The sequence below is a fragment of the Musca domestica genome, unplaced genomic scaffold (genome assembly GCF_030504385.1).
Source record: "Musca domestica strain aabys unplaced genomic scaffold, Musca_domestica.polishedcontigs.V.1.1 37, whole genome shotgun sequence".
Lineage (NCBI taxonomy): Eukaryota > Metazoa > Arthropoda > Insecta > Diptera > Muscidae > Musca > Musca domestica.
The window spans coordinates 1,707,628-1,726,969 of NW_026712321.1; the positions used below are offsets into that span (position 1 = coordinate 1,707,628).

At 34.6% G+C, this 19,342-nt stretch overlaps 1 protein-coding gene across 1 annotated transcript in view; it reads left to right on the top strand.

Annotated features, from left to right (window-relative positions):
- Positions 1-15,343, top strand: part of LOC101898160 (putative uncharacterized protein DDB_G0282133) — a 64,757-nt gene extending 49,414 nt beyond the window's left edge. Inside the window, exons 3-5 of the mRNA XM_059126106.1 lie at positions 271-403; positions 11,670-11,785; positions 12,623-15,343. Of these exons, the coding sequence (XP_058982089.1) occupies positions 271-403; positions 11,670-11,785; positions 12,623-15,343 (2,970 nt within the window). The remainder of the gene's footprint in view (positions 1-270; positions 404-11,669; positions 11,786-12,622) is intronic.
- The last annotated feature ends 3,999 nt before the right edge of the window (positions 15,344-19,342 follow it).

The following is a 19,342-nucleotide window of genomic DNA, read 5'->3' on the forward strand; positions in this document are numbered from 1 at the left end:
ACCAGCCATTCAATAAACTGCAGACAGTTGGTCAGCAGAAAAAAGATATTTTTCATTTTATCGCGTGGTTGTTTTTTTTTTTTGGGAAATTTAATACCATTTCATTTTGTTGTTATAAATGTTAGCTTGTTTATGAGCAATTACAATTAATTTCCCTCTCTCTCAAAAAAAAAAAATAAAAAAAAACATTTATTCTTGTTACTTGTATTTTTGTTATTGATTTTTCATCCACCCATTTTTTTTCTGGTGTTCTTTCTTGTTTCTTTCTAGGTAATGTTTGCCTTTGCAACAACAGCATGTTCAAAGAAAACAAACGATTATGTGATAATGTTAAAAAATCACGAGAGGGCATTACATATAAATGCCGCCGGCAAAGTGACAGCAACAGATATATCATTAGCACGTAAGTATATGATTTACACATACATAATTTTAGTACTCTTTAAGTCTGGGTTCAATGCATGTAGAGAACAAAAAAAAAAAAAACAATGGAAAAAAAGGAATGAAAACAACAATTGTGAACACACCCAATGTAAATAAATGCCCATAAAATACAACTATAATTCCCTCATTAGCAGCCCTATAAAAATAAACACTCAAGGAGCGAGCAAGGCAATGGGAGAGGAAGAGAGAAGGCATCATTTAAAAACATTAAAATGAAACAACTGATTGGCAAAGATCTCCCGTTATTCCCTAGTACGATAGAGAGAGGGAGAAAGAGTAATGAAACTCTTAATAAATCCTTTTTGCAATTAAATTTTCATTTTATTATTAAAAACAACTCTCTGAGTACCAAAAAAAAAAAAAATCTAACGGGTTTCTTTGATCTCTTCTCAAGTGTTATGGCCACTACTTAAAGCGGGAGAAGTATCTAAAAACGTTAACTCCCACTTTTGCCTTAAAAACATATTTCTCTCTCTCTCTCTTCGAGTACCCAACACAATTCTAACGGTTGTCTTTGATCAGCTCTCAAGTGCCATAACCATTACTCTGAGCATCAAGAGATATACATCTAAATCTCTTTGTTTACACTTGCCAAGAGTAAATCTCTCTGGATTATTTTACACTTTAAATTTACAAGGTGTGATTAACACCTCGCGTACAACGAGATCCTGTAAAAACAGAGGTAACAAAAAAAGGGTTTTCATCATCATCTTCATCCACAAGATGTTTGGCAATTCAACAACACTCAATGATTGCATCGGGTAAATAACTGTCTTAAAAGACAACTCACACTTACGTTTACACCTTGAAAAAAAAAAAGAATAAACAGACTCAGACTTCGTGGGGAAAAACTCCGTTGAGGCGTTGCGTCGGCATTTTAACAAAGCGAAATAAAACAATGAGTTTACACATACCTCAAACATGCATGCCTGCATACATGCATGTTGGTAAATAGAGATTTTGTGTCTTGTATTTGCATACAAGCAAATGGATTTTATAAATAAATAGAAAGAGAAAACAAGTTAAGAAAAGGGCTATGACAAGCATAGGCGATCATTGTGGGTCTGCGTAACAAGACTACCTGAAATCTTTAACTACTTGGATTGAATGATCACGAATGTCGTAAGAGAGATGTCAAAAACCATGTTCTCCATAAGAGAAGTGAGAAAAATAACCCCGAAATTGCGTTCCGACAGAAGGAGAGAAATAAAATATAGAAGTTTTAGTTTCTTAACCAAATAAATAAATGACTTCTTTATTGATATTCTCATCAAATATTTAGAGCTCGAATTCTATCAGCCGATAGTGCCAAGAAGCATACACGCAAATAGTAGTAGCTTTAGCGCGAATTCGTTGAAATCTGACATTGATATATGAGAATTGATAGTGAAAACTCCGAGAGTGGCTCTGAAATTCCTCTATAATAAGAAGATGTGAGTTTCAGAGAAGGATTCATCGAAAGATTTATGGGACAATTCGCATTGACGCCGTCGTAAAAATGACGAGCTCCATCAGCTTTATTCAGACATTGGAATAGTTATTCGTATCGATCTGAGAATGTAGTAAAAACTCCAGGGTCAATAATTTACCATTCTCTCCCCATCTATCTATTTTAATACCTCTCTACCAGTTTTATTTTTCATTCTGAGATAATCAACTCAGAACAGAACAGATCTTAATTAAATAAAGGAACAAGAAAATAAGTCTAATACAGTTATTCCTTTTTTCGTAATTGGTAAAAAAGTTTGGGTTTCAACAGGGATGGCCAAGATTCCCATGAGAACATAATGACAAAAAGGATATCGGATTCCGTAATATTTAACATTTTGCGGATAAAATTAGGGCTTTTTTAATTGGAAGAAGAAAGGAGTTTTAGTATGACTTAGTTCAATTTCGTCCCATAAGCTCTTTTGTTCTTCTACGAAAATGACAGTCCATGATTTAATCCAACAAAAAAACTTTAATTGTCTCCGAATCTTTAGTTCGGTGTATGTTCTGAGTTGGACCACATAATTAATTGATTTTTGAGACCGCTTTCTGATTCTATGTTTCATTCTGTTTCAGTTATTTCCTCTTGTTGGAATAATCATTCAAATTTTCTGCTTTTGTTTTTTCTCTTCATATTAAATTTCAAAACTTTCTTAACTTTAAATGCAAATATGTTAAATTAGGAAACTCATTATCGTCACTCTCTTCCAATTTATGGCAGAACACCGAGCACCTCGCTAAAGTCATAAACCTGTAATAAATCGAAAGAGATTAAATAATTAAGTATTAAAGGCTTACCTATAGACTAGGGGACAAATATTTTGAATCGGACCTCATAAATAAGTTATTAATATGCGAAATCGCTTTTCGGATTTTCTATACCGCCTCCGTCATTTCCTCTTGGGGAAATAATTTTGTTTCTCCTTTTAACATTAATTTCAAAATTTTCATAACTTTAAATGCAAATATGTTAAATGAGCAAATTCATTATCTTCACTTCCTTCCGATGCCATAAGCAACACATCGAGCACCTCGCTGTAGTCCTAAACCTGTAATAAATCGAAAAAAATTAAATAATTACGTATTAAAGGCTTAGCTTATTTAATGGCGCCACAGATTTCTTTAAACTTATCAAAATGTCCCAATTTTTTCCATTACTTGGCAGGTGAAATATGCTGTCAATTGCTATAAATGACATTTGCTAAACGGCGCTAGAGATTTCAAGAAAAAAATTATCAACATTTTCGATTTTTTTTTCTCCATTATTTGTCAGGTAAAATATGCCGACCGATTTATGACAAATGACATCTGGAAAGCAAATTTAAAGTCCTTGAAAGGTTTTCTATATCACGGAACGTAATAAACAACATAATCTTATTTGTTTCTAAAATCAGTCACATAATTCCAGATTGTATCAAATAATTGAGAGGCTCCGCAATAAATCTCTACCGTAAATCAATAATGGTTTAGCATTCCATTTAATAAGAAAACAAACCATTTTAACCTAATCTAAGTACAACCCAAAAAGCTATGGTAACAAAAAAAGTATATTTCAAATAGCCTATGGGGTTTGTGTTTTTTATTTTTTTGCCTGCCATTGATGACGTCTTTAGTTTTATGAGGTCCACTAATTTGACCAATATTTGACGTCATGTGACAAATCATAACAACCAATCAGCTGATATTTCTTGGTGTAAACATACCAATAGCAAGTGCTTTTTTAATTATTAATTGTCATATATATATATGCAAGATAAAAATGAATGAAATAAATGCTGACTTGAATGAAATTTTTTTTTATAAATAACTGTTCATTATCTTTTTAAGTGCCATAGAGGAATTTTCAACATTGTCTAAAATAATAAATGCAAATAGGAATTGATTTTGGATTGCGATCTCTTTTTTTGAGTTCTTCAAGGAGCCAAAGTGTGCGAACGATAGGGATCATGATAATAAGCTTGAAATGCAAATAATTTGCAAGATTTTAACTTAGAACGCAGTTTATTGAGTGAAAATACCAAGCAAGGTCAATGAAAACGATATTTTTATCACTTGTCGCACTTGAAATATTGCCAAAAATATTCAGAAATTTAAATGTGTTTAGACGTGGAGCAATAAAACTAATGATTTAATTTTAAATGCAAATATGTTAAAAAAACCTACCAGCCCTTAATTCCTTTGGTTAATCTCGCTCTTTATGCCAAATTTGTTTTCAAAATTGAATTGAATTAAACTCAAGTGAAAAATATGAAAAACTTTTTTCGGAATGGTGCTATTTTTTCGCATTCATTTTTGCAGGTCCTTATTCTCTTTTGTATTTCCAGGGAAAGAGTAGTTTAATAACTTTAAATGCAAATGTGTTAAATGTTTTAAGAAATTTAAATTCTATATGTATTTTTATGTCGAAGATCAGCAAAAGAACTGAATAAAGTTCTGCTCGTTCCTTATGCAGAATAGTTGCTTTAAACTAGTTCATTTTGGAACAACATAATTCTGCCTTGGCTAAAGACTACAATGGATCCAACAATGAAAATGAGAATCTCCCTCTTCGATTGTCAACTCTATGCTCTATGCGGCCCGACTGGTCATTTACATTGGTCCTTCGAGCCGGATACAGAAAGGAATTTACACCCAAGCCAAGCGGGTTGTATTCTTTTCTCATTGTTTTAAATTGCACGTGCCGAATAGAGAATAGAGTTGACAATCGAAGAGTGAGATTGAATTCAATTTTCTAAAACGTTGGTCTTTCGAGCCGGATAGAGAATAGAATTGATAATCGAAGAGAGAGATTGGATTATATTCTATTTACAAACAACATATTTGCTACTATGAAGCATAGCGTAATGGTATGGAGTAACGTCGTTGCAACTGGTGTTGGAAACTAGCATTTATTAGAGGAAACCTGGATCGCTATAAAAATAAATCTAGGAAATAGAGTTGATAATCGAAGAGGGAGATTGGATTCTAGTCTCATTTACAAACAACATATTTGCTACTATAAAGCATGGCGTTGGGAACGTAGAGGAAACCTGGATCGCTATAAAAATAAATCTATTTTAGAAAGTAGTTTAAAGCTTTCGGTCGATTACTTAAAACTGCGTAGGAGTTTGATCTATCAACGACCCAAAACACATAGTCCAATTAATTCCAGATTGTCTACTGTACACAACCCAGATCGGAACGTAATCGAGCATGTGCCAGAGGATCAGAAAACATTACATAAGCAGCGCCAAAATATTCAAACTCCAACAGATAACACCATTCTTTCATCGAAAGATCTAAGGGACAATCCGCATTGGCGCTAAATAACGGTGTGGTATGAATAATGAGCTCTATCTGCTTTATACCGACATTGATATAGTTAAACATATCGAGCCGAGAATGTATTATCAGAATGGCTAGTAAAAACCCCCATAATTTATACTTTAGGGTAAACTCCCAGGCGGTTACAGGTTATTATAGGTACATGTTGGATCTTTCAACCATACAATGACACAAAACATACAAACCAAATCATTTCAGATTGGCTATTGTGTAATACCCAGTTCTGAACGTAGTCGGACATGTGTGGGCGATTCTACAGCGGAAGAGCAGAAAAAATTACATCACTGGCGCCCAAGCAATTTAAAAACCAACTCCAAGTGGAATGATAACAGATAACGTCTATGGAATTAGCAGCACCCGAACATTTAAAATCAAACTCCAAATGGAATGACAACAGATAACCCCTAAGGAATTGAAAAATTTAGTTGCCCAGGCGACTATTGTAGGCCCAAAGCATACTACTCCATTAATTCCAGATTGGCTACTGCACAAATCCCAGATCTAAACATAATCGGTTATGTGCGGGAGACTCTACAGCGGACGATTAGAAAACATTACATCGCCGGCGACCAAGCAATTTAAAAACAAACTCCAAGTGGAATGATAACTATATCCTCCATGGAATTAGCAGCGCCTGAATATTGGAAATTGAAAAATTTAGTTTCTCAGGCTATTGTAGGTACAAAAAAAATTGCCCAAAGAAAAATGAAATGTGCTGCAAGAACATATTGATTCGGTTTTGCCGAACTGTTATCGATTCAATTTATAACCGTATGTAGGCTTCCGCCAACGAGAATTTGACGCAATTTTAAATTGAAGATTTAATTTTTGTTCCTTGTTATATTAAAAAGAGGACATTCTTTTTAAACTGAATGCATACTTTTCTCAATTTCGATACTGAGTTTTTAAAATTTCCATTATTTTTGTCGACCACTGTATCCCAAAATTTCATAGAAATTCTTTAACTTTAAATGCAAATATGTTAAAATTTCTCTCCATTTGACCACCTTTATCCACACTTCTTTCTATTTTGGTTTCAATACCCCAATATCTCCATGAATTCTAAAAATAGTTTCTCAGGCGGCTATTGTAGGTACAAAAAACTTGTCCAAAGAAAAATGAAATGTGCTAAAAGTACCTATTGATTCGGTTTTACCGAACTGTTATTGGCTTAATTTATAACCGTATGTAGGCTTCCGCCAACGAGAATTTGACACAATTTTAAATTGAAGTTTTAATTTTTTTCTGGTTATATGAATTGAAGGACATTCTTAATAAAATCGCTTTACTAATTTTCTCAATTTCGATACCGAATTTGTAAAATTCCTATTGGTTTTTGTCGACCACTGTATCCCAAAATTTCATAGAAATTCTTTAACTTTAAATGCAAATATGTTAATATATGAATAAAAGGACATTCTTAATAAAACCGCTTTATTACTTTTCTCAATTTCGATACCGAATTTGTAAAATTTCCATTAATTTTTGTCGGTCTCAAAATTTCATGGCAACTCTTTAACTTTAAATGCAAATATGTTAATATATGAATAAAAGGACATTCTTAATAATTTCTCATTTTCGATACCGAATTTATAAAATTCCTACCGATTTTTGACGATCACTGTATCTAAAAATTTCAAAGAATTTCTTTAACGTTAAATGCAAATATGTTAAAATTTCTCTCCATTTGACCTCCTTTATCCATACTTCTTTCTATTTTGGTTTCAATGACCCAATTTCTCCCTGAATTCTAAAAATATCACCATAACTTCTTAGCAAATATGTTATTATATGAATAGAAGGACATTCTTAATAAATCCGCTATACTGCTATTCTTAATTTCGATACCGAATTTGTAAAATATCCATTAATTTTTGTCGATCTCTGTATCTCAAAATTTCATAGAAATTCTTTAACTTTAAATGCAAATATGTTAAAAATTCTCTCCATTTGACCTCCTTTATCCACACCTCTTTCTATTTTGGTTTCAATGACCCAATTTCTCCTTGAATTCTAAAAATATTACCATAACTTCTTATCACGTACCATAATAAATAAATTTATTTATTTTTTCGTTTCTCCAAAATAACGATGATGGACAACGATGACATTGACATTCCATGGAAATAATTTGCAAAGGGAAAATTTATTACATTCATCGAATATTTATTTGAAGCTAATCAATAATCTATCATATTTTTGGCAGCAACGTGCGCTTCAAAATAAAATTAAAAAAAAAATATGCCATGCTCTTGAAAAAAAAAATCATATATTTGGCCGTAAGATAGATATGTCGCAAAGCATATCAATGGCAAAAATTCCAACTAAACGTGTTGTTAATAAAAAAACAAAAAAAAAAAAAATTAAATAAAAATAAATAGAAAATATTCCAGAGATAAGTGAGCTCAAAAGTCCTACGCAATGATAATTGACTAGGCGTTTACACAGTTGATGATTTTTTTTAAATCAATCAAAAGATACACAACTTTTGAAATTGGAATGACAGTTACTGTGGGAATTCTATTCCACGCGATTTGTTGCCACTTGAAATTTGCTTTCTACTTACCATTCTATGGTGGCATTGACGTTGTTATGGTCATAAATATTGATAGGTATTTGCTAAAAAGCAAATCTATTCATAAATTTATTTCAAATAAAATCGGTTTAAAAATATAATAAATATATCAGTAGGCAAAAAAATAAAAAAAGAAAAAAAAAAAAAAACACGCACAAACAATAATAACAATATTATTGTTATTATTCTTATTGTTATTAATATTGAAAATAACACCGGCCAAGAACAAACAACAATTTGTACATATGTTATAGCTCTTCATGATAAAGAGCCCATTAAAATTTTTTATATTTTTTCTGATAAAATTCCAACGACAATGAATACACAAACACATGGATTGGCCAGACGTCGACGACGGCAAAACGAACTGCAATTGACACCAGCAGACGCCCCATATCCAACCAACCACCGCCCGCCATCTATTGCGTGGTGTATAAAAATACCAGAAGCCATGCGTTTTATTTTGAACTTTCCTCTTTCGAAAATAAAATGGTGGACCTACCTAATTCCTTGGGGTATTTAGATTTTGTTATTTTTGGAATCGCATTGCCTAAAATTATAATTGAAACTCAATAATAGAGCAGAGCGCAAAAAAAGTAATCAATTACATTAATGTTGCCTAATATTTAAGCCTTTCGTCCATTACGGGGTAAAGCTGGTTAAGCAGGGGCCAAAACCCCTGGGGTACATTTGTTCGGGCAGAACCCAAAGGGTCTGGCATGGAAATTTACTTATTTTGGAGAAGTGCACGTGGAGAAGATGATTAATTAAATGAAATGACAACCTAACCAAAAATGTGGAAATTTTAAGGCAAAATCGAAGGGGGATTGTGGCTCAAGGTCCCAGATATCGTGGCATATGATATAAAAAAAAGAGTTATGGACCTCACTGGAAATGTCTTTCTAAAGTATCAAAGCAGAGCGAATTTTTAACTCTTTGAAAATTATCCTCTAAGAGAGCGAGAGCCTTTGGCAAATCCAAGACTTTATCAGGTTTGACTACTCCTTCCGGATCAAAAAAAAAAAAATTGTGTTCGACGGCAAATTCAGAATATGATCTCGGATCTGTCTTCAAATATATTTTTGGAGTTCTTCAATCGGTTCAAATAATTAATTTTGCCAATTAATTAATCTTAGAAATTTAAAAATATTAAAAAAATGTCCAAAAAATCATCGATTCTGTCATGATGTACAGGAAGAGAAAACTCTTTATCAGCAGCGCCCAAACATTTCTAATTAAACTCCAAGGGGAATGCAACGGATAGCCCCCGCGGAATTGAAAAATTTAGTTGTTCAGGCGTTTACAGGCTCTTATAGGAACATGTTGGATCTTTCAACAAGATTCCAGATTGGCTACTATAGAAAACCCAGATCTCAACGTAATCAGTCATGTGCGGGAGACTCTACAGCGGACGATCAGCGAACATTACATTGCCGGTGCCCAAGCTATTTAAAAACAAACTCCAAGTGGAATGATGACAGATAGCCGCTATGGAATTGGAAAAATTTTGTTGGCCAGGCGATTACGGGCTATTATAGGTACATATGGTGGACCTGAACTAAAACTGCATGGAAGTTGGATCTTTCAACAAGATAACGACCCAAACTATACAAAATCCAGATCTTAACGAAATCGGCCATGTGTGGGAGACTCGACAGCGGAGGATCAGAAAACATTACATCGCCGGCGCCCAATCAATTTAAAATCAAACTCCAAGTGAAATGGCAACAAAGAACACCTAAGGAAGTGAAATATTTCGTTGTCCATCTAAATTTTAAATGGGCTTAAAATTCAATCGGGTTTACTGAGCTATTATAGGTTTAATTTATAGGAGTATTTTGACTTCCGTCAAAGATCAGTTTTAACATTGAAATTTTATTTTTTTTTCTGGTTGTATGAATAAAAGGACATTCTTTTTAAAACTGCGGTATTAATTTCCTTAGTTTCGAAACAGAAATTCCAATTGATTTTTGTCGAACAAAAAAGATGGATCTTCAATTCTGTCTACTTGTAATTCGAAATGCCTAGCCAAGGTATCATACCGCCTTTATATCTTCCAGAGGTATATTACCGTCTTTGAGCATTATTCTCAAAGCGAGGTCAGCTGATAGATCCTGGATAAAATGAGGTTGAAACGATGATTCAAAAATTCTTCTGGCTTTTAAGGAATCTTCGTTTGAATTTTAGGATTCAATGCCCTCCACCTCAAATATGGATGAATCAACGATTTTCTTCATTTGTAATTTGAAATATCTCTTTAGAATGTCATACCACCTATCCTTCCCAGTCTTCCAGAAGTGGTTTTTGCACTCTTTGGCCTTTTGTCCAAAAACGAGAGCTGCCGTGAGATCCTAGGATATTATCATGTTGGACCATTGATTCCTGTTCCAAGAAAGGAGACATGTTTTTTCTTTATAATTTTAAAATACTATTTGCAGTATCTCTCTAGAATTTCATACCGCCTCCCCTTCTCAATCTTCCAGAGGTAATTTTTTCACTATTTGATCGGTTGTCTTAAAACGAGAGCTGCCGAGTGATCCTAGGATATTATCACGTTGGACCGTTGATTCCAGCTCCAATAAAGAAGGCATGATTTTTCTTTACAAATTCGAAATATTCTGCAAATAATCTCTCTAGAATGTCATACCGCCTCTCCTTCCCAATCTTCCGTAGGTGATTTTCTCACTCTTTGCCTGTTTTGTCTACAAACTACAACAGAGATCCTGGAATATTATCAAGTTTAACCATTGATTCCTGTGATTCCTGAAGGGAGACATGGTTTTTCTTTACAAATTTTAAATATTATTTGTAGTATCTCTCTAAAATAAGGTACCAGCTTACCTTCCCAATCTTCTAGAGGTGACTTGTTCACTTTTTGGCCATTTGTCTATAAACGAGAGCTGCCGAGAGATCCTGGGATATTATCCAGTTGAACCATTGATTCCTGTTCCAAGAAAGGATACACTCTTTACAAATTTGAAATATTTATAGTATCTCTCTAAAATATCATACCGCCTTCCATTCCCAATCTTCCCTAGGTGATTTTTTCACTCTTTGATCGGTTGTCTTAAAATGAGAGCTGCCGGGAGATCCTGGAATATTATCAAGTTTAACCATTGATTCCTGTTCTATGAAAGTAGACATGGTTTTTCATTACAAATTCGAAATATTATTTGTAGTATCTCTCTAAAATATCGTACCGCCTCCCATTCCCAATCTTTCGGAGGTAATTTTTTTCACTCTTTGGCTGTTTGTCTAAAAATCAGAGCTGCTGAGAGATTCTGGGATATTATCAAGTTGAACCATTGATTCCTGGTCCAAGAAAGAAAGCATGGTTTTTCTTTAAAAATTCGAAATATTATTTGTAGTATCTCTTTAAAATAAGGTACCAGCTCCCCTTCCTAATCTTCCAAAGGTGATTTTCTTATACTTAGCTCGGTGGTATAAAAAGGAGACTTGCTGAGAGATCCTGGGATATTATCAAGTTGAACCATGGATTCCTCCTCCAAAAATTCTTAATTTTTCCTCACAAATTCGAAATATTATTTGCATTATCTCTCTAAAATAAGGTACCAGCTCCACTTCCCAAGCTTCTAGAGGTGATTTGTTCACTTGTTGATCGTTTGTATACAAACGAGAGCTGTCGAGAGATCCTAGGATATTATCAAGCTTAACCATTGATTCCTGTTACAAATAAACACGTTTGGTTTATTCACAAATTCAAAATATTTTTAATGGCATTTCTTTTGGATGTGTTTACAATAAAAAAACTCTTAAATCTTTTTTTTATAAAAATTAGTAATTATTAAAAAAAATATATTTTTATTTTTTTTTACAGAATTCTTCACAATGGAAAGTGTTACCGACGCCTTAAGCGATACATTCCGAATTGCTTTATACGTAAAAGAAGTAGGGCGTTATTTGTGCTTTCGCAAAGGAAAACTAGTTGGAATGGTAAGTCTTAATATTTGAGATACCTATTTTTCTTAAAATACAGAGGATAGGACAAAAATTACTCAATATTTTAGCGGAGCATATGTCATGATATTCCTGAGAATTAGGGAAGCCCCAATTCAAAGCTCTCAAAATTGTAATTTCAAAGATGAATGTAGACTTTTCTCAAGATGAGTTTTTGAATAATTCGCAATATTCTCGGAATATTTTGAAGCCCTTGAGGCTATATTTCACTCAAATCAAAAGTCAAACATAAAGCTATTAATGAAAGAAAATCTCATGGAATTGATTCTCTAAATTCCCAGATATATCCGAAAGAAAAGGTTAATAAAACAGACACTGCCCCGCATTCTTACCCAGTTCAATCTGATCTGATCAATCTCTCACAAACGGCCGAGAATTCCTAGATTCTCAAGATAGATATAGTCTTTTCTCAGGATGAAGTTTTGAATAATTCCCTAGATCCCCAGAATAGTTTGAAGCCTAAAAATGTTCCAGCGAAATTGATGACCAAACATAAAGTGTTTTATAAGAGAAGCTTTCATGAAATTGAGTGTCCAAATTCTCAGATTTATCCCATTAAAAACGGAAAATGTCGTATCCCAACCCAGTTCAATCTTATCTGGTCACTCTCACCCAAAATGGAACCTGAATCAAAACTCACGAAGTCGTTTTGCCATGTTAGGAGATTTAAATATTCTTCTAGAACCTTTAGATCCATGCCATGTTTAGGAGATATTAATATCTTCTCGAACCTTCAGTTCGGAGTGTTATTACTTCTCATTTTATTAATTCCTCCTCTCACCTCTTACCTCTCTTTTCTCTCTCTCCTTGCAGAAACACCTTGTGCCCGATTGTCATTTCATCGAAAAAATGGATCATGGCTATTTCCTGTATGCTAATGCCTACAAACCGGAGTGGCGGGTTGGCTTTACGCGCGGCCTTAAGCCGGTCGGCCCACGGCACCTGCAACGTCCACAAACTATGCGTAGAGCTTGCTTTCTATTTGTTAAAATTAATGCTGAGCATTTTGATCGGGATATGTTTACTACAACAACTACCACTACAACAACAACCACAATGTCTCCCTTGAAAAAATTGATTGAATCAAGGGATCAACACAGTATACGTGACTATGGTTTGGAGGAGTACGAAAGACGTCTGAACTCGAGTCGGGGCAGAAATTATAGAAATCATAGCCGAATGGAGCCGGAAAGAAGAAGAGGTTCCACGGGTGGTGGAGGAGGCGGCGGCGTCGGTCATAGGCATAGGTCGCCAGAGACCCGGCATAGAAATGTTTCAAACACACCGCAGCCAAAAAACTTGAGACGACCTCAGCCCACACAAAAGGCTGGGGAGGAACGCAGAAAAAAAACTCAACGAGAAAACGTACGACGGGTGCACACAAATGGCCAAAGAAAGCGTAAGCAAGTCGATTCACATTACGATCACAGTGACCTGCCACCAAACTCACAAAGTAGCCGAGCCGGTGGCGGTACCAGCAGCAGCAGTAGTTCGGCATCTTCTACAGCCTCGGTGACGGCCACATCACTGGCCGCCACAGTAAGCTTGGCGCCCTCGGCCCTCAATCTGGTGGCCATGTTGGCGGCCAGTCGCCGCAAAAGGGTTAAACGAAAGAAGCTGGAAGAGGAGCAGGAGCAGGATGAGAGCGAAACACAGGCAAGCGGAGGCAATGCTGAAAAGCAAAGATCGGCAAATAGTGATTTACAGTTGGTAGCACATGATGACGGCCATGAGTCGGAACAACTGTACGATTTGCCGGCAAAGAAAGCCCGTAAGAGCCAGACGCCACATGACCATAGTTACCATCAAAAATCCAGCTATGCGGAGCAAATGCCGGTAGCAACAACACCTGAACATTTTGTACAGCAGCCACAAAACCATAAATACTCAAATAGCAATGCTAAGAAATTCCATAGTCATAAACGTAGTAATAATAGCCATCATAGTCGAAATAGCCATAGACAACAACAACTGCAAGAAGAAGGTGAAGAACGAGACGAAGAAGAAGAAGAAGAAGCAGAAAACCCTAGCCATAGTCTTAGTAGTAGTGGTAACAATAATAAGAATAATTATTTAAACGAAAATCTATCAAAGCTAACGAAATTAAAAACGAATACGAATATAAATCTTAATTTAAATACTAATATTAATAATAATACTAATAATTTAAATGCTAATGCAATATTACCTGCCTTGCCAAAAAACTTCAATAATACGGATAAGCAAAACAGCCACAATAATCAAGCAAAACAATATTTAAATTTAATGACTGATTTTAAGCAATTAAAAACACCCACACCTGCATTAAATGTTTCTCAGCAACCACAACACCAACAACACCATCGCCGTCAGCACCATAACAATAACGGCGTCAAGCATTCCTTAAGGCGTCATCGCCATAAAAGAGATTTGGGGTTTAGTTTACCTCAACTCTCAGCAACTAGTCAAATGACGAGGCCACAACCACGAAGCAATGCCGATGAGTTGAGAGGCCTTGTAAACAAAGAAAACGAACTCCCAACATTTCATCGGAGAAGTAGTGATGTGGAGAGTTTGGATAACAGCAAGAGAGTTGAGTATGAGGAGGAGCATAATTATGAGCACGATGATGCCGATGAAAACGGTGGTGACACTATCAATAAATCCAATAGACTTTTAGATAATAATAACAACAACCATAAACATTTAAGTGAGGACAATAATTTTCTTCAGCAGCAACAGCAAAGGCCACAGCCTTCAGGGTTGCCATTTAATCGCTTAAAATACCCAAATAATGTTAATCGAATAAGTTCAGATGATGATGATGATGATGACGACGACGTCGATGTTAGTTCTATGAAATTGCAAAAACAAAACATTCCAAATGAGCATAACATTGCCAGTCATTATTTAGAGTCTGATGCTAACTATAATCCTATGAAAATCAGGTATAATAAGGCCAATTATTTAAACGCAGCAGCAACAACAACAACTAAAAATAATAATATTAATATTACTAATAATGTTAACAAGCCTAATGCAAGTTTTAGCGGTGTTTTCTCTCAACTAAATGACATTAATAATAACTATATGAGACACCAGAGCCGCAGCCGCAGCAGCAGTAGTAGTAGTAGTGGCAGTAGTGTTAGTGCCGTCAAAAAGACAAATGTTAATAACAATATTACCCGGCATAATGTTATAATAATTAGTAATGTTTTAAATAATGATGACATTGATGTTAGTGGCAGTGGTGCAGCTGCAACTGCAACAGCTTTTCAAACCAGATTTGTGCTTGGCCAAAAAAATATGTATAGACAGCTTCAGCAGCAAAAAACACAACAACAAGTTATTGATAATAAATTTATAACTAACACTAATTTAAAAAATAATAATAATAATATTAATGTTCATTATATTTATAATCATAATGAAAAGAAGACGAAGCAAAATGATGTCAATGATGATGATGATGATGTTTATGAAAATTTCATAAAAACTGAAAATAAATATGAAAAAATTATAGTACAATACAGATCTGTAGTTCAAATTATTTAAAGAAAAAATGAAAATTGGGCAACATTTTTTTTTTTTGGAGGGGGAGGGGTGGGAAATGGATAGGGGAAAATGGCAAGGGGAAAAAGGGGGAAAATAAAGCTTATGTGGAGCTCAAACATAAGGCAATGGAAAAAATAAAACCTTGAGGGGAGCTGAAGCATCGGAAAATGGAAAAAAAATTATGTATTGGCGCCCAAGCATATGAATATGGGGAAATTGAAATCTTAAGTGGCGCCCAATTGAATATATATGAGTAAGTACAAAGACAAATCTTTTTTTTTAAACTTTAAGTGGCGCCCAAGCAGAGACAAAGTGTCAAGCTGCACCCAAGCATAAAAATCTAGAGAAAATAAAATCTTAAGTGGCGCCAAAGCATATGAATGTTAAGATATTAAAAATGGCGCCCAAGAAATAGGGCAATGGATAAAACTTTAAGGAGCGCCCAAACATGAGAAAGTGGCGCCCCAGCGTTGGACAACGGAATCTTGGAAGTTGAAAAGTGGTGGTAAGTCAGAAAATGTTAAAAACTGGTTCGAAAAACGGAATTTTGACTAAAAAACGGGGGAAATGAAAAGTGGCGCCCAATTGAGGTAGGGAATGCATTTTTTATGAAAATTGTTTAAAAAAATTTAATAAATAAAAAAAATATAGTACAAAGTCAAATTTGTTTTTGTGGGAAATCTAAGGCCGTGGTGCAAATAAAGCTTAAATTGGCGCCCAAGGAGAAAAAAAATCTCAAGCGTCGCCCAAGCATAGAAAACTGGCGAAAATAAAATCTTAGGAGGCGCCCAAGCATTGGACAATGAAAAAATAAATTATAAAATGGCGCCCAAGCATAAAATGATGGGATTTTAAGACTGATAGTAATATGAAAATATTAGAAGAATGGAAATTTGGCTAAAAAAATGACGGAAAATAAAAAGTGGCGTCCAATTGAGTGGGGGAATGCATTTTTTTATGAAAATTTCATAACAAAAATTGAATAAATAAGAAAGTACAAAGACAAATATTTTAATGCGAAATAGAAGACAATGTTGCACATACAACTTAAAGTGGCACCCAAGGAGAAATAAAATCTCATCGCCTAAGCATAAAAAACTGGAGAAAATAATATTTTATTAGTGATCTAGAAAATGTTAGAAACGGGGCAGACGAATGGAAATGTCGGCAAATAAAAAGTTGCACCCAATCGTATTTTTTTGGGAAAATGGTAAAAAAACTGTAGGTGTTGTCCAAGCACAGGAAAATGGAGAAAATAGAACTTTAAGTGGCGTCAAGCGTTGGACAATGGAAAAAATAAATTATAAAGTGGCGTCCAACATAAAACGATGGGATTTTGAAAATACAAGACTGGTAGTGAGTCAGAAAATGTTAGAAATTAGTCAGAAGAATGGAAATTTGACAGAAATAAAAGTGGCGCCCAATTGTGGCTAGTTATGATTTTTTTATGTAAATTTTACAAAAAAAAAAAAAAAAATTGAAAAAATACAGTAAAGAAGTTTTTAAGGTTTAAATTATTTAAAAAATGTGAATGCGTAGTTTATTGGAGGGAAAATGAAAGAGAAATTTGGAGATATAAAAGTAAAAAGCAAAATAAGGGATAATGTGGCGCCCAAGCCAAATGCAGAAAACAAAATCGTATGTTGCGACTAAAAACAAGGAAATTGAGAAATAAAACCATAAGCGGTGCCCAAGCATCGGTCAATGTAAAAAGCCAAATTATAAAGTGGCGCCCGAGCATAAAACGATAGATTTTTTTGGAGAACATAAAATCTAAGTTGGCGCCCAATTTCAAAACTGCGGCGAGCTAAAAAAAAATTTAGGGTCGAAAAATTGAAATTTTCAAAAATAATGTCGGGAAATAAAAAATGGCGCCCAATTGAGGGAGGCAATGGGGTTGTTTATGAAAATTTCATAAATAATGGATATAAATATGAAGATATATAATACAAAGACAAATCTGTAGTTGAAATGATTTGAGGGAAATATTGAACATTTATGTTGGGGAGTGGAGGAGGTAAGTGGCTATAGGGGACACAAAAGTATACAACGGAGATCAGCACAGAATCTTGGGGAAAATAATTTATTAGTTGGCGCAATAGCTAAGGAGAATGGAAAAATAAAATCCTGGGTGGTGCCCAAGCATAGGCTAATTGTATTTCAAAACGGTGGCGAGCTAGAAAATGTTTTAGATTGAAATCAAAAATGGAAAAGATTATCGGGAAATAAAAAGTGGCGCCCAATTGAGGGTGGCAATGATGAAAATTTCATAGAAAAATACAAATAAATATAAAAAAGTTAAGAGTACAAAGACAAATCTGTAGTTCAAATGATTTGAAGAGAAAATGGAAATGGGAGCGTTTTTTGTAGAGTGGAAGAGGTAAGTGTAAGTGTAAGAAAATAGAACTATAAGGTGGCGCCCAAGCACGTAAACATGGAGAAAATAAATTATAAATTCGCGCCTTAGTATCGCATGAAATATTAAGTGGCGCCCAAGCAGAGAATAATTGAACCTTAAGCGGCGAACAAGGAAGAACTAGAAATTAAGTAGAAAAAACGAAAGGCAATAAGTTTTTTTTTTTAAGAAAATGTCAATAAAAAGGGAACTAAATAAAAAGAAGAAAAAATTATAGAACAAAAATGGAAAAAATATGTAGTAATTGGGAAATAAAACTGAAAGCGGCGCCCAAGCATAGGACAATGGGGAAATGAAACCTTAAGCGTCTCTAAAGCACAGAAAAACGGAGAAAATTAAATCTAAATAGAGATGTTCAAAACTAACAAAAACGCGTTAGAAATCGGACAGGCAAATGGAAATTTGAATGAAACTATGAGGAGAAATGGAAAGTGGTACCCAATTTAGGGTGGCAATCAGTTTGACCAACTGTGGGATAAGAAGAATATTGACAAGTAAAAAAACGGTAAGTTCGACCGGGCCGAAATTTGAATACCCTCCAACATTTGGTACGAATTTGCCATTTAAAAAAAAAATTAATAAATAAATAAAAATAAACACCCCCTGGTAAACATTACCATCGTTCTCCACTAATAAACAAACGTTGTTTTTATAAAAAACAACAATAAAGGGATAAAGCCTGACCATTTTGCAACAACAAAAAATAAGATTCTTAAAAATACCGAATGCAGCCGTTATATTAGGGTCTATACTACGACGTGGACCTTCATAGGCAACTTTTGTCATAAGTCATTACAATATTCAAATGCGAAACTTGAAAAATTAACATGCACGGACAATTTTCTGTCTCAGGATGTAGTATCCATTACGAACTTCAAAAACCGAATTCGAAACATTTCCGGTAAATAATATCGTTTAAAATTATCAAAATACCGAAAATAGGAAGGTACCATTATATGGGGGCTGTACGAACACCGAAATTTGGCGCCAAATCGTGGGTTGTAACGAGTTTGGCTTGTACCGTGGGTATTGAGAAAATATAGCGGGGAGTATTATCGGAAGAAAAAAAGGTGAGATCAAATGTCTAAAGTGTCGCCTGATATTGGTATGGTAAAGGCAAAAAAATGGTATCATAAAAATAAAGTGGCGCCCAATGAAAGGTTGTAATGAGTTTGGCTTGTATCTGGCACTGCAAATCATGGGATGGGATAAATTATAGAAAATATTCCACAATTATGAAGAAGATGAAGAAATTAGGCAGCAAAATATGTTCACGCACATATATAGGAAACATTTGAAACTGGCGCCCAATCAAGTGTTGAAACATTAAAGGTAACTACGCCCAATAAAATGCTTGTCAACGCCTTGACAAAGAAATTATCTTCAAACCAGAGTGGGAAGAATTATGAACAGAAAATTGGCCGAATACAACAAACTGGCGCCCAATGGAGGGCTGTAATGAGTCTCAGGCAGTGCCAACAATGAGAAACACAATTATTGAGGAAAAAGGCGTCCGTCAAAGGGATATCGAAAGAAAAGATGAGTTGTAATGGAAAAATTAAACCTGAAATGGCGCCCAAGCA